Here is a 15698-nt window from a genome sequence, read left to right as displayed (position 1 = left end):
GTTTGCGAAATTCACTCTTAGACTCTGCAAATGAGAAGCCCCGGCATCAGTGTCCCCAGCTGTCTGGTGTAATGAGTCAGACCGCATCATCCACTGCAGGGAAAGCATGTCTCCTAGAGGTTCAGTTCCCATGAGCAGTGCTCCGGGCCACCAGAGCAAACCCCTTTGTTTCCTTATCCTTTTTTGCCATGCCTTTTCTAGAGTACACCTCGCATCTCTAAAAGGGATAAGAAGGGGCAGAGAGCTGCATGTGGGCTCATGAAGATGGGTGGCCAGTCTGCTGGGTCTAAGTCTTAGATCTGCCAACTGAAGGCCAGACAGTGTGCGGTTCCATGAGTGAAACCCAACCACCAGGGCCCGGGCTCCTCCCTGAGGGCCAGGTTACAGCCCTCACATAGCCATCCCTTGGGGGCTTCCTGTGCCAGGCTACCTTCTTCATGACTTCTTCTTCCCAGGGTCCTAGAACATGACTCAGGTGTTAAGGTCCTGTGTTCAGGCATTTTTAAAGGCACTTTAAACAACTTGAACAGTCTGAACAACTTGTATCCATAGCCACTTTCTTCCCTATTTGCACTTGTTCTGAGGGGTCCAATCCACCCACAGGGCTCCAAATCCTGCATGCGGGTGATGGTGCCGAATCATGATCTCTGGCTCCTGACCTCCAGGCCCATATCTACTTACATAAGCAACACATCTAAAAGTCGATCCACCAACACTCCCTGTCCTTCCCCTCCCTAGTCCATCTTTTCACTTCCTTCCATCTCCCTTCTGGTCTGGTTAGCTCTTGGTTCTCCATAAAAATGTGGCCAAGCCATCATTTCATTGGAACCTTCCCTTACCCCCAAGACTGAGCTGGTGGGCCGCCTCTGTGCTCATAGAGTGGTCTGTACTTTCCCAGTAAGGCCCTGTCTTATAATTACTTTCTCCCTTTCTGGGTTTCCCACTAGACTGCATTCTTCCAGGGCAGGAGTGCTATCTTGGGTCTGAAAGTTCAAAAATAAGTGTGCAGTTAAAATGGATAAACTCTCCTGTTGCAAATTGGAATAGTACTCTTCCTCAAACACATGTCATCAGTTTACCGAGGAAGCTGAACTCAGTGAGCTGCGATTTCTGTTTTTCTCCCACCCTGTCTTCACACAGACTCTGCCTGGGTCTCCTTTCTTGCTCTTTGGTGATTACTCTAGGAAGATCTCAAGACACTGATACTTTCACATAACAGAACAGTCCTATCCTGGGATATTGAAAGCTCCAATGTAACCCAAACTTGAGTCTCACATCCAATTAAAAGTTTCTTCCCTCCTAACTGGCTCAGGTCTGACATGGGGGTTAAGAACCTTCATGAAGAAATTTTAATCTATTTATTCAGTAGGAAGAAGAGTATGGTTTGTTCTTCTTGATTTGCTCTCCCCCCAGCCCCCAGCCTTTTTCAGGATCCACTTGGGCTGAGCAGATGAAGTGAGAGGAAAGGGTCAGAGGCCATCATATTCAACATGTGCAGTTTGTGGCTTTTGCCTGAAGTTCCCTTCATTCTCCATCCAGCTCTTCTGCAGGGCATATTGATGGGACGTTGGCATACCCTCCCCTACTCCCAGCTCAGGGGTCTCCCACACTGTGCCACGGCTGACGCGGGCCCGCTGATCTCTCAGTTCTACCTGTGCAACCCCTGCCCCACGGGGTAGCCCTCTGGCTGTCACCTGGCCCACGGGAATCTCCTCACTCATCTTGCCAAAGGGCAGAAATACATCTTCTGTGTTGCTTTCTCTTCCAGGGCAACTGCCGCCCAGCTCCAGCTAGCATCCTGCTTCCAGGACTCCGGGGGCCAGGCGCCAGTCTTCATGCCCCAAATTCCAGGAGACTCGTGGCAAGTTCTCCCAAGTCCTCTGGCAATCCCCACTCTGGGAGAAGTTCTAGAGAGGCTGAAATGTTTTCTCTACTCAACAAACTTCTGTCTACAAAGTGAGAGGCCAGTTTGATTCCCTTCTTGCCAGAACCTCCCTACAAACCTAAGCTTTCTTGGCCCCCTCTTCGCCTGCTTTGGGTGAGGGGATCTCTTCCCAATGGGGAGGAAAAGATAAAGCAAAGCTGGCTCCTCTTACACATTCCCTTCAAAGAACTCTCTCCCATGAATCTCTAGGCTTTCCTTAGCAAGCCCTATGGGATTTTTTTTAGCGCCTCTAGGATGTGGGAGTCCTTATCACCCACTGACTTCAGCTTTGAAGCTTCAGCCAACACCTGAGACAACAGGAAAGTTCTATTCCACATCCTGTTAGCTGTTGCTTCTGCTTAAAATACTCTTTCTCTTTCCTTAAACCTGCCTTTAGCCTCACATCACCACCCGTCAACTTTATCTAAAATGTCATAGTAAATAGTGAGGGAAAAGGAGGTTCGATTGGAACTTTACCTCCAAACAAAACTAAAACATCACAAAAAGTGTATTTTATCTATTTTATAAAACAGATGTTGTGTGATTGTGCTTTAATTCTTATGCTAAAAACTAAAAAGTCTTTTTGGCATTAGCTGTTTGATAATATTATGTGATAGCACAGCATGTCTTCATTTTGCATTCAAGGACAGGAAAGATAAGGAGGAATGTTTTTGCAAAAATATTCAGGAGTTTCATCAGTTTCCTGAGGGTCTCCCTTCTACCTTTGATATTCAAATCACCTTCCTTTGAAGAGCCTGTTTGTCAGTGTCCCTGTTACTTTTCTCTCCTCTGTTGGCTGCTCTAATTCTGCCAGATCCTTCTGTTAGCCGGCTTACAGTGGATGAGAAGTTCTCCAGCCTCATTGCCCATTACATGAAAGGCATTTGGTCTGCATCTTACTTCTCTGTAGGTACAACACTGAAGAACCAGCTGCAGGACGGCTGACAAGGAGGATGAAGCAGCTGACTAGGAAGGAGGCTGGTTTATTTGGGGTCGAGGTATTTGCACATGGACACCTTTTATGAGCGGTAAGTTCATCAGTCACCACTGTGTTAGAATCGCTTTGGCTTCCCCAGGCCACCTTATAATTTTGGGGCTTAGATACGAAACCCTGGGATAACTAGGACCCTCTGCCAGCCCCCAGGAAGGAGCTGTGCCTTAAGTGCTTCTTGGCTAAGATAGGGGCAAGGACTGACTGGAGCCAGGTGAAAGCTCACAGGAGCTAAGAATGACAGGGGGCAGGGGAGGGAGTTGAGGGTGACTGCCGAGTCACAGGCTCAGCCCTGAGGTAGTACAGAAACTATCCTCTTCTTCTAAATAGTTCCTATCCTCTGCAAGACAGCTATTCGGCCCTGTACCATCAGCAGGACTACAGATAACCTTATACAATGGCAGACTGCTTGGCAGCATCAAGAGACAGGCTGGGCTTCAAGCCATAATTTTCAAAATGGCTCCTGTCTAGCCAGACACTTCCAGAAATGACCTCTTCCTAACGCTCCCACCTCCCATCCAGTACTTGGCCTCTTCAGAGGTGGCTTTCCTAGCGCCACCAAGTCCTCTGGATCCCCTACCTGTACAAGCAGGATATCCCACCTCATGTCCTGTTATGATTTAGGCCCATTCCCCACACCCAGTGATGCAGAGGAAAGAGGAAAGCTGTCTCCAGTCCTTTTTGAAACACATCCTGAACTGGGAAGGAAGCAACGAGATAGGGAGGAGAATGGGACCTGGTGGAGGGCACAGTGCTTAGCCCCTAAGATGGTTGCCAGGTATCCACACCCTTGAGTAATCCCCTGCCCTTGAGTATGGGCTGGATTCAGTGGCTGGCTTCTAACAAAAAGAGTATGACAGAAGTAACAGATATCATTTCTGCAAGATCCAGTTATAAATGATGCAGCTCCCATCATGTGTACTTGTGCTCTTACATCCTACCGCCATCCCCCTCCCCTCCCCACCACTGATCAGGCCTGCAGTTGAGGTGGCCACCCCATGAGAGTCCTCAGAGGCACCCAGCCAAGATGCACCCAGATTCCTGACCTCCAGAAAATGGAACAGATAATATTGTTTCCAGACATAATTTTGTGGTACTGTTACACAGAAGTAGATCGTTAATACACAGGGCAGGGAGTATTGCGTGAGGGTCATTTCCCTGGTTTCTGAGTCCAGCTGAGAGAAAAAATACCAGAATCTCCAAACAGTCTTGATGGCCACAGAGGCATGTGTATCTTGAGCCCCAGGGGCCTGAGGGTCTTTTCAGACAGCCTATTGGCCCCATGGTCCCAGTGCCAGTCAGTACAGCAGTGCCAGGTCAGGGGCCATGTGGGCAACCCAGATGGGCCTGCTTTCCTTGTCTCTGACCCACCCTTCCACCTGCATGTGGCACTCATCATTCTGTATTGTCATAGTCCTAACAGACTGTGAGCTTCTTGAGGGTAAAAACCAAGTCTTATTTACCTTTGTTACCCACTGGGCCAGGTACTGGCATACACAGTAGATGCTCAACAAATGTAAATGTGTGTTGTATTAAATACATCTGTGCCTTACACTTCTCATCAAGATTCGTGCTATCCTATCTGTACCGAGGTGACAGAGCTGTATATTAACTCCAGCCCTCTGCCTGAAAGTTTTTCAACTCCTCTTTCCTTAAGAAAACCAGTATTTTATCTCTATTGTATCTACACCAAAGAAACAAAACAAAACAAACCACCCACTCTCACCTTATGGAAGGAGAAGAGCCTCTGTAAATACAGACTGAAAACTAAAGAGCATCAGGAAAACACCATCTGTCCTTTGCAGCAAGTCCTTGACATTTGCAAGACTTATCTCAGCATTAGGTATAAGCTATGAAGCCAGTTCTCTACTGGGTAAGTTTTGCATGGGAAAGCATTTGTAATAAAGCTTGAACAAATGGAGGGGAAAAAGTCTCAGGGAAGGATTGGAAGACGAGGGGGAAATTTTGAGACTGTCTAAATCTGAGACCATAAAAAGTGTTTGAAGCCATCAGCTGATGTCTTGGAGGGGATCCCAAAGTAAACAAAACCTGCCTGAGGAGTCTGGATAGTGTAATTGTCACTGGGATTTGCCAAAGGCACTGAGGTCCTTCCAGCTGATACAGATAAAGCCCTTTGAAGATAGCCAACACTCTAGAAACACAGTTCCCAGAGCAGGCAAGAGTGTGATGCTGCCGTCAGGCCGAGGAAACACGGTCTGCAGGTAGGATATGAAAGGATCGGGAACAAGGGTCAGACTCTGAAATCAGGACTACAATGTCATCCTGAATACAGAAGGTGGTTAGGTCCTTTGAATTCAACAAATGGAACATTCATTTAGCTAATATTGTCTAAGTGCCAAGCACTATTCTCTGAGACAAAGATATTCCATTAAATAAACCAGACACCAGCCTTCTGCCTGGTGGGGAAGACAGACATATCTATGTGAGTCACAATACAAAGGGATGTGCACACTCAAAGGAGGTGTGCGGGTCAGGAGCATCACTCCAGTTCAGCAGGGCTAAGAACACCTTCCTAGGCAAACAAAGGGACCTGTGAGTTGAGACCAGAAAGCTGAGCTAGTCCAGCAAAGAGGAAAGAGAAGAAGAAACTATGCTAAGGGACTAGTCTGTGTGAGGGCCTGGAATCACCCGAGTGCCGGCAGACTGAAGAGCTAAAGGAAGCGCACAAAGTCAGACAAAAGGCATTGGGGTTATTCATATGGGAAAAGGAAGAGATAAAAATTGAAGGAAAGTTTCCAGCTCTAATACGTTGCTTCCACAAAGGGCGATGACCTCCTCCACCAAGGCCCCCTCGGAGGTAAGGGGCTTCAGGCGTCTCCTCAGGATAAACCCAGACTCGGGCTGGGCCGGCCAGTGGGCAAGCGTCTGAAGGTGCGAAGGCACTGCCACCAGGGAGACAGCTGCGGCCACCAGAGCTCCTCGCGTGTGGCGTTGGGTGGGGCACGGTCCTCGGGGGTGAGCTCACCCCGAGGTGAGTAAGAAACAAATGGCTGTTCAACTGCCTGGAGGCCTGTCAGTTACTTGCAGGACTTTTGTTTTGCCAAGTGTGGGTATTTCTGGTGCCAGACTTGCCAAGCTTGGGGTCACAGAGGAGTGACTGGACAGTCCCCCTGCCCCTGGGGGGCCCCTATTCCAATATTAAAAGAATGTCACTTTGAAGGAGCACTAAATTACTAGCCTTCCCAGGGGGCTCACAAGTCTCCATTTGGCTCTGACCCTAAGAAAGGAGAAGGATCTAGCTCATTCCTTGTCCACCCTGCCTCCTGACACAATTCCAAAGACTGAACATAAAGCAGACGCAAAGACCAGTCGACATGCAGCACCCTGACCAGGAGGACCAGGAGCCCCACCGCGATGACAGCTCGGGGCCCAACAAAGGCTGGCTTTCCCTTGCTTTGTCCTCTCAGGGGGGCTCCTGTCCCCTCCTTCCCACTCCCTCCAGGACAGGGCCAGTGAGCTCGGGGAAGAAGGACAGGCTGATCAGGCCACTCAAGAAAGAGCCATAGAGGCCAATACTATATGGAAAAGTCCAATCCTCTGCTACTGAAAGAAGCACAAAGTAAGGTAACATTTTAAAACCTGCCAAACCAGCAAGAATTTTAAAATCGTAAAATAAAAAGTACTGATAAAAGTAAGGTCAATTTCTATTCACTGATGGTGGTGTGCATAAATCCTTATGACAAAAGAGGAGAGGCTAATGGCACCACCAGCTCACATTGCAACCCTGCCATCCTGGGCCCAAGACAGGCTATATCTCCTGGTCTGGGGATGGGTCAGCTACACCTTGGCGCAGCCCTCTTGGTCGCTAGGTGGTTCGTGCAGGAGCAATCACTGGAACGCCTTGGTGCAGGCGCCCCCCAGCAGCCCAGCCCTGCCACGGTGCCAGAAGGGATCCTGCCTTCAGGAGCAGACACGCCAGATGCTGTGAGAGAGGCAGGGGATCAAAGCTCACTGACAGTTTTCCTTCCCAACCGGTAAGAGGAATTACGGGCATAATTACTATGGCTCAGGCAACTTAACTTTGTACTTAAGGCAACAATATTTAACTAACTATAGAAATCAAAATGTTTCTCTAACCAGGTCCTGTTGACCAAAGCAGAACTCTCTAATTTACATAATATTTAAACCTAAACATGCCATTTTAAACCTAACATTCATAACATAACATTTAAACCTAAACATCATCCTGATTTGTTTCTTTTCAAAGAGACACCCCCACAAAGCAATACTCCTAGAAGAAAGTCCTCATATACAGGCTGCCTACTGCATTCCCTTCTTCCTTCCTGATCCCCAAAGAGACATCATTACAAACAGCATGTTAAGAAACACCCTATATATTAAGTGTTCACTGCTTTTCACCTCAGAGCCCTGAACACAAAGGGGGAATGAGGTCTGATTGACTTGGTAGAGAAGAGCAGCCAGCCTTGCTAATAGGAACCACCTTCTCCAGAATTCAGCAAAGATGGTAACTAATTGTACCTAAAGATTAAAGACTGGTTGATGCCCACCAGTCACAGAACAAGGTAAGACACTAAATGCCATTTTCAGGCCAGCCCCGCGCAGTGTGCTGAAGAACCTGGTGAGGCTCACCTCTCTCCTCAGGCAGCATCCCTGTCAGTTTGGGCTGTGTGTTCACTGGATGGCTGTAATAGCTTTTGTGAGCTGCATGTGGGAAGGCGATTGTTCTGTGAAATACACGAAAAACATTAAAGAGCTTCCTTTCCAGGCCAAGTAATCCCAACCTCTTTCAAATGTTTTATTTTCTAAGCCTCTAATTAGCTCCTGTCCTCCTACTTCCCAGGGTCTCTAGCTGCCGTTACTTCTTGGCTAAACTGTCTCCCTGGCTTGCCCGCCCCACTCCTTCCAGGCCGTCTACCAGGAGGATGTTCTTCCCTCTGGCTTTGGCTATCACTACTCAGAGGCTCTCTGCACCCTAAGCTGTAAGAACAGGACTTCCTACAAATGATCTTCTGTCTTCAAAGGCACAGGACAAAGGGAAGGGAAAGAAACCAAAGACTACAGGTTGTCTGGGAACAGAGTAGAGTGGAAGAGGTTTTAAGAGCACCCTGGGTTCTAACTCCAATTCAACTGACTGTGTGACTTCATGCCAAACAATTTCTGAAATGGTGAAAACATTTACCTAAGGAGTAAGTATTGGGAGGAGTCAGGTAGCCATTATAAAAGTCAAACTGTGTAGCATGTCCTCAATAAAGGTTAATTCCTTGCCTTGCTCCTACAATTGGCAAAATATGGCACACCTGAGGGGCTAAATCACAGCATCCAAAGAGATTATGTGAACTTGGGTCAGATGAGCCCACGTGGCACTTAGGGCATGTGAGCTGGCTGGCGAGGCAGAGCACAAGCCATCTCTAGGCATTTGTGACACTGAGCCTCCTGGGAGGCTGGCCTTATAATCAGAGACCACAGATTACAGTCATGAAGATTAAGGCTCAGGGAACTTTGTAACCCAAGAAACTCCAGTGCTGTCTCTTTTCTTCCTCCTCTGTGTTTATTTCTTCAAACATTTCATCTCTGTATGTTGCATCTCCACCCACTTGTTTATTGGTTTTCTGGGCCCCTTCCCTTGGTTGGATTCTCTGTCGTTTTTCTACCGTATTTCAGAGGACGTGCATGTTGGTGTCTTCTTGTGTTTATACATTTAATAACCCATTCAGAATGCTTCCTCTGCTTCAGGGTTTCCAGGCACACAAGCAAACTGTCAGGAGAAAAGTGCGGCTGTGCTCTTACTGGAGGAGACAGCAGCCAGCGGGGACAGCAGCGCATCCAGAAGCAAGGCTACCAGTCCCAACAGGCACCACCCAGCACCCCATCAGACCGGTACACACACTGAAGGCGAGCATGGCTGCCCTCAGGGAGCTTCATCTCCACGCCAGTGTTGCCAAGTCACGGGCTTGGCACTGGTGACACTGAATCACTCGATGAAAAGGTTATTCATTCTCCATTCCCCTTCCTTCCAGGCCAGAAACAGTTCCTAGCCCAACTTTAAGAGCAATTTGTAGCCACTGTGTGTATTTTATGATCACCAATGACACAGGCTTTCCCTCTACCATGGTGATAAAAAGCACTGCTTTAAATTACTTGTTCTAGTATACAATGTAAATTTAAGGCTCCCAGCAGTGGAAGGGCCCATGTGAGCACAGAGGTCTGAGTGGGGCTGGAGGAGCTTTGGGGATTGCTGGTCCATGTACTTCCATTGCCTGTGCACACGAAACCCAAACACTTGTGTTCAAGCTCTGGCTTGAGAACCAAGAAAAACCAGTTGTCTGCTTTGTGAAGTTCCCCACAAGTAACATTTTCAAATCGAACCAGCTGCTTCTCTAACAGATTCAGAGGATCCTCTAATCAACTTTAAAAAATAACTTTAAAAAATAGTTCATACAGAAAGAACTTACTGCTTTCAATGGTGGTGTCTCGCCAATGGGTTTCAGCCCCGGGCAAGTTCACTTGTGATTCAGTAAGACTGAAAAATGACAATGGAACATTCTTAGGGTGAAAGGGTTATACCCAACTTTATTCCCACGGTGGCAGGTCAGTCACTAGAATCCTGTCCACTCAGAGCGAGTCTGCAGGCAGCAAGCCGGGCCCTGCATCCAGGCCTCTCCACCCCCGCAGCCATCTTTCTCTGTCCTGGGTGCTGTCACCCCTCCAGCCTCTGTCCTCCTGCAGCCGTGCAGCCCAGAGCGTGGGGCGGAGCTCTTTATTATATAGAGTCAATAACAACATATTGCCCACACATGTGGAGTGAGCAAGCTGACCACGGTCAGGTGAGAATCCTGGCCACAGGAGCTTTCACTTTCTCTACAGGTGTACAAACAAAAGGCAAAAATTAAGGTAAAATGAATTCTCTTATCCAGCATTAAACTGCATTTCCTGCCTCAGGAGCCAGCTCCACCTCACCTCTGCCTCAGGCCCTGTCCTGGGACTGCCTCCTCCTGTCTGCTGGGCTTCCTGGTTGGTGAGCTTCCTGGGAGCGGGTCTGATCTGATGCACCCTCCCACCTTGCCACCCCCCTCCCCCGTGCGCTGACTTGAATGATCTCAGCTACAAAACAGCTGTCGTAAATGGCAATCCCAGCTGTGATCCATTTAATGTAAATAGAAGTTCAGTAAGTCCCATTTACCTGATGAGGGGAGGTGTGTATATGCTTATCCTCTCTGTCCCAGGCTGTAGGACTCTGGTCTGAACAAGAGGCTGGGGCTTACCTGCTGATTTGATTGATCATAGGCTGGCCCTCTGGGTCCAGGCTCCCCTCTTGAGGCCCATGGAAGAGAAGAAAATATTCATAAAGAGAGAGAGAGAGAAGAAAAAGGCAAAAAGAGAGAGAGAAGACAGGGAGGGAGAGGTAGAGAGGGAGGGAGGGAAAGAGACAGAGAGACTGTGTGTGTGTGTGTGTGTGTGTGTGTGTGTGTGTGTGTGTGTGTGTGTGTGTGTGTGTGTGTGTGTGTGTGTGTGAAATTGTGCCCATTTAAAGTAAAAATCCTGGAAAGATCTATAATTCATTAATGGAATTAAAATGAAGATTTCCAAAAGAGGTGACATTTAATTTATCTATCATCTTGAGTTTCTAATGAGGGTTCAGCTAGGCACAGTGGAATTTGAAAACCAATCTGGGAAGCAGGCTACTTAATTACTTTCTTAAAGGGGTATAAAGAATGTTAATGGTGGCTGTCTCATGGATTGTTCAACTTTCCCTTTTGTGTTTTCTATAATTTCTAAAATTCTTATTATGGTGATATGTATTATCTCCATTATCAGATGGATAATAAAGGTTACTAAATGAAATATCTTAAGCCCAATGATTGGCTACTAGGGTGAATTAGTTTGATAATTAAATTGCCCCTCCAGGACCCTGACTGTCACAAAGCCCTGAAGCCAGGTCCTGAGCAGTCTGAATCCAGCCTTCCTCCTCTGCTTTGTGCCGTCTGGTGGGTGGCTCCCATGGCAACAGGGCAAAGGTGAAAGAGATGTGGCAGGTACCTGTATGCTGTACCTGTATACTGAAACCTACCTGCTTTCAGTAATCGGTAAGGGTGTGGCCAGGCTGAGCAGTGTACTTTCAGCAGCCTGGAAATTAACCTACCTCCACCAGCTGTGGCTATTCTCTACTTTGACAAAAAAATGATTTTAAACTTAAGTGGTGACTGGGAAGGATAATAACCACTTCAATATAGTTAGTGTTGGCTGGAATGTTCTTAAAAACTGTTAAGCTGGAAAGAACTTGGTACCACAGAATTCAATTGTAAGCCTTTTAGGGGCAGAGGACAAACCTGTAGTTTCCTTTGTACCATATCCTGGTCTTTCCACCTCTCCCCCCAGCACTAATACATGGTGTGAATCCTTTTGGTTAATTTGTTATGCAGCAAAAGAAAACAAAAACATTGTCTCATTATCACTTCTCCTAACCTCTCTAGACCTCCCTCCAATATTGTATTGTAGGTTACATGCTTGGGGCAACGACTGACACGATTTTCTTTTTTAGTTCTGATCTTTTGTTATATTTATTTGCTTTGTTGATATATAATTTACATAGCATAAAATTGGCCAAAACATTTTTAAAATTGTGAAAAAAATATAACATTGATCACTTTCACCACTTTAAAGCATACAATTCAGAGGCATTAAGTACATTCATGATGTTGTACAAACATCAACAGTATCTAGTGCCAGAATTTTTCATCACCCTAATGGAAACCCCATAATCACAGCTGACACATTTTAAAAGGTAAAATTAATTTTTTGTCCCCCAAATCTGGGACAATCATGTGATAACAAAGAAAAACAAGTAAGTAAAACCCTTCTTAAAGGTAAACAAATTTGGAAAGAAATAATATTAATACTTCTAATAACAACCTATGAATCTGTTCACATTCTTATACAGAATAAGAAAGTCTAATGAGATACATTCTATTATGGATAAAATAAAATCTCAAAAGTTTTACAAGAAATTAGTTTTTAAAACTCCTTTTAAAGCCACTGAGTGCAGAACACCTACATTGTACATGTGGTCAAGGAACTGGAATTGGGGACAGTTGTAGAGCACAGGGGAGCAAACAGGTGGCATGTGGCGATGGCCTCCAATCTTAGAGTAGTAGTGCCTGCAGCTACCTGCAGCCATGGGATTGGAAGAGGAACATCGGGGCTCAGGTAGTTCACAGTTTCTGCCACAGGCTTGGGAGGGAGAAGTGACAGCACTGTGGCCAGCTGTTTGTTAACCTACGAATGTGGTAAAGGTTGGTGATAGCTGTCATTAGTTTTAGCACTGGTTCCTTCCAATTCTCTTATTTTAATACAAGTTAGTAGTGACAGAAAATATTTCTACTGAAGATGGCTATATAAGGACATCATATGATTTGGTCCTATGAAGAACAGAACTGAAGATTACTGGCAAAGGATTACCTTTGGTAGGCATATTTCACCCTTTTCCCCCTGGAGAGGACATTACAACTTTACTATGGAGTGTCCTATGACTGTGAGTATGCAGGCTCTGCTCCTCCCGAGGAGGGCAGCTTTAAAACACTGGAGTAGCATCTTTCATGGGGTAAGACTTTCTCATTTGCTGTTTTGTTCATTCATTCATTTATTTTAAAAAATGCATTGAGTGCCTTCTATCTGTCAGGCACTGATCCAGGCATTAGTGACAAGCAGTGAATGAAGCAGTGGAGCTAATGCAAGAAAGAGTAGGGTTTTTGCATATATTTCTCTGAGTTTGACACTCTTTGGAGCTAATGTGGACTGATCCATGTTGGTAGGATGTTTGTGGGACAGAAAGAGCTGGAGGTTCAACTGTGTGTCCTCTTTCCCCAATCCAGAACCTCAATACAAGCAGTAAAATGGAGAGAATAAGAAAAATGTGGGCTACCTTGCTTCACCCCAGATGCTGGCCATTTCCTTTCAAGCTGCCCACTTCTACCATCTCAGGACAAAATTATTCTCTCCTGGAGTTTCTCCTCACTACTAGGGAATAACTGTGCAACTCTTAATGTACTATGAGAAAAAGCTACAACCATGATCATAAACTCCCTGAAACTTAGAAAGAACCTCATCAAGCATATGACCAGACCCAGCATCAGGCACCCTGGCCCCTTTGTCCCCCATGAGCATGTTCACAGAGCCAGACTTGACCACGTTCTTCGGGCAGGGCTCCAGCTTCGGTGTCAGGGGCAAAAGGAAGGCAGGGCTCAGCAGTGTTCCAAGAACCAGTGGTGCTCAGAGTGAGAGGCAAAGCAGCCTTCTCAGGCACAGGACGCCTGCATCAAAACGGAGGTTAGGAAAAGAACAACAGTGGAATAGGGGAAACCAGGAAGGCTACACAAGTATGAGCAATGGCTGGAAAAACAGTTGGGGATAAAAACGCATTTCTTTACTGTAAAAACCAAAACCAAGGAGAAGGCATATTGCCATGCTGCTCTCCATAATGAAATGGACCAGATGCTCCCTGGTGGGAAGAGTGATGGCCGAGCGAGGGCAGGCTGAGCTAAGGGGATGATGCATGTGGTCTCTCACAGACGGGAGAAACCCTGGCCAACAGAACCATTAAAAATGCTCTGCTCCCTATATTTGTAACAAGAATTATGAGTCACACCAATAAAACCGGGCTATTGGCAGAATGAAATCTAACATCTGACTTGTGAGGCAAAAAGGGCCAGCTGCTTCAGCCTCCAGGACTCAGTGGGAAGTCCTACTTCAAGTCAAGTTCCCAGCTGTCCCAGAGCTCAGGAAAAAGGGGTGAACCCAGTCACCCTCTCCTCTAGACACATGCCCCAGCCAACAGCAGGAATATTCCAGATTTTATCAGCTTCTTAAATGCCCTAAGGGTTGAAATTGAACACCTCAGTGTGGTTTAGGTGCAAGAAAAGGCCTGGGTGAACCCAGACTGGGAGAACGAATGAGACAAGAGCCACACGAATAAAGACCTGGAGTCCAACTTGCAACAGGCAATCTGGCTGGCCCAGGCTGCCTGAGATCCTACACCCAAGGGCCCCACGCCCCTGTGCTTTTGGGGTCGCAGCGGGGATCCTGTGCAGGGAAGTGCACTGGCACTGAGTGCTTGTGGTAGAACTGCAGGCGGGAAAGGAGCTGCTTGACGACATGGGGATAGTCTCTTGACAGGTCCCGTCTTTCTTCTGGATCCTTATCAATATCAAAGAGCCAGAGGGTCTTGGTTGGTGGGTCTGAGGAGGGTATCTCAGAAACATTGTAATGAGACGGTGGAGGGAACCAGTAGCCGCAGCCTGGCAAAGGAATACAACAGTTTACTGGGGAGAAACATTGTAGGCAGGTGCTCACTTTGAGGAAGGAGTTGGGGGAACAAGGCTGACCTGGGTTACAGGCATTGGACGTGTGAAAAAGAAGCTGCCCTTGATGCTGTGTCTAGATCTATCTCACTGCTTCACAACCAGGGGCACCCAAGAATGTGGGTGTGTGCATGTGTGTGTGCGTGTGTGTGATTTCTAGTTGTCGCAGTGACTTAAGGAGGTGCTACTGGCCGTTTAGTGGTCATGAGCCAAGGATGCTAAAATGTCTCGCAACACATGGGACTGTCCAAACAATGAAGAATCATCTTGCCGCAAATGTCAAGAATGCCCTCATCATAAACACTGCTTCCCTGCATCACAGTCTTGACCATCATACAACATATTTACAAAGTATTTAAAAGATGTCACTTTTATAAAATGTGCTCGTGGAAGGCAATTTCCTCCCGTAGTGAGCTACACAATTGGTTGAGGATGTAGCTGTTAGAGTCTCTTTGCCAGCTGGATGTGCTGTGCTTTAGCCACATATCAGGAATCACTGTTTTCCATGAAGTGTTACAGTGGCATTTCTTCCTTTCATTCCCATCACCCCTCCCCCCATGCCCCCAACCTGCCTACAATTCCCCCATTTTTTGGGGGGGTCAAGACCAGTAGATCATACCACTCCTCCTAATTCAGCAGCCCCAGAGATATGTTTGGCAAAAGGCAGTTGTTACTTTGGTACAGTTTTCTTTGATGTTCTGGTGGGAAATGCTACACATTCTACCTGGGTATCCCGTGAGCAGTTTCCAGTTCCTGTGTCTAATTGCAGCATGGACAGATGTGTTGAACATTGAATATTCGGGATAAGAAGAATCCTTTGCTGGAGCTATGCTTTTCCCAGGACCTAGAAAGAAACAGTTTGGAAGAAATAGATCATTGTTAGTGGGATGTGTTGTTATAACCAACATTTACTATCCTTCTTGCAGAACAGTAGCTTTTATTCAATGCTGGAGTGTAAATGTGTATCCAGCCACAGAAATGAATCTTCTACTAAATATAAACAGAAAGCTACAGTTACATTACATGTCAGTCTTAAACCACCACAAATATAGAGGAAATCCCAATGAGATTAGAACACTAATTCATCCTTAAAATCACTATGTTCTGCCAATGAACAGCTGGCCATATGCAGAACAGTGTTCTGTTACAGCAGGAGGGGTTGTTTTTACTGGGTTTCTGTTTTGTTTGTTTTGCTGCCAAATGATTGAATTAAGTACATTTTTGTGTATACTTATACCTATGTAGATAAAATAATACATTATAAAATGCACATTTTAATGGAGTGTATCTCAAGCTATGAGAGTTCAAGCATGCCATGATAAATAGTACATGTATTTTTTTTTTACCACACTTATGAAATCTAAGAGTAACTGATCAATGCTCACTTAACTATCAGACAGGATAATTATGGGTGTAAGAATGGATTTGGTATGCAAATTATTGGCTG

The 15698-nt window shown here is 46.2% G+C and overlaps 1 protein-coding gene across 1 annotated transcript in view; it reads right to left on the bottom strand.

The window, feature by feature from the left end:
* Positions 1-11423: 11423 nt before the first annotated feature.
* ARSB (arylsulfatase B) overlaps positions 11424-15698 on the bottom strand; it is a 185170-nt gene continuing 180895 nt past the window's right edge. The window contains exons 7-8 of the mRNA XM_036914141.2: positions 14976-15095; positions 11424-14188 (exon numbers count right to left, since the gene is read on the bottom strand). Coding sequence (XP_036770036.1) covers positions 13923-14188; positions 14976-15095 — 386 coding nt within the window. The 3' untranslated portion in view covers positions 11424-13922. The remainder of the gene's footprint in view (positions 14189-14975; positions 15096-15698) is intronic.

This window comes from Manis pentadactyla, chromosome 2 (genome assembly GCF_030020395.1).
Source record: "Manis pentadactyla isolate mManPen7 chromosome 2, mManPen7.hap1, whole genome shotgun sequence".
In the NCBI taxonomy this organism is placed as follows: Eukaryota; Metazoa; Chordata; class Mammalia; order Pholidota; family Manidae; genus Manis; species Manis pentadactyla.
The sequence above is the reverse complement of the archived record's forward strand: the minus strand, read 5'-3'. Positions and strand labels throughout refer to the sequence as shown.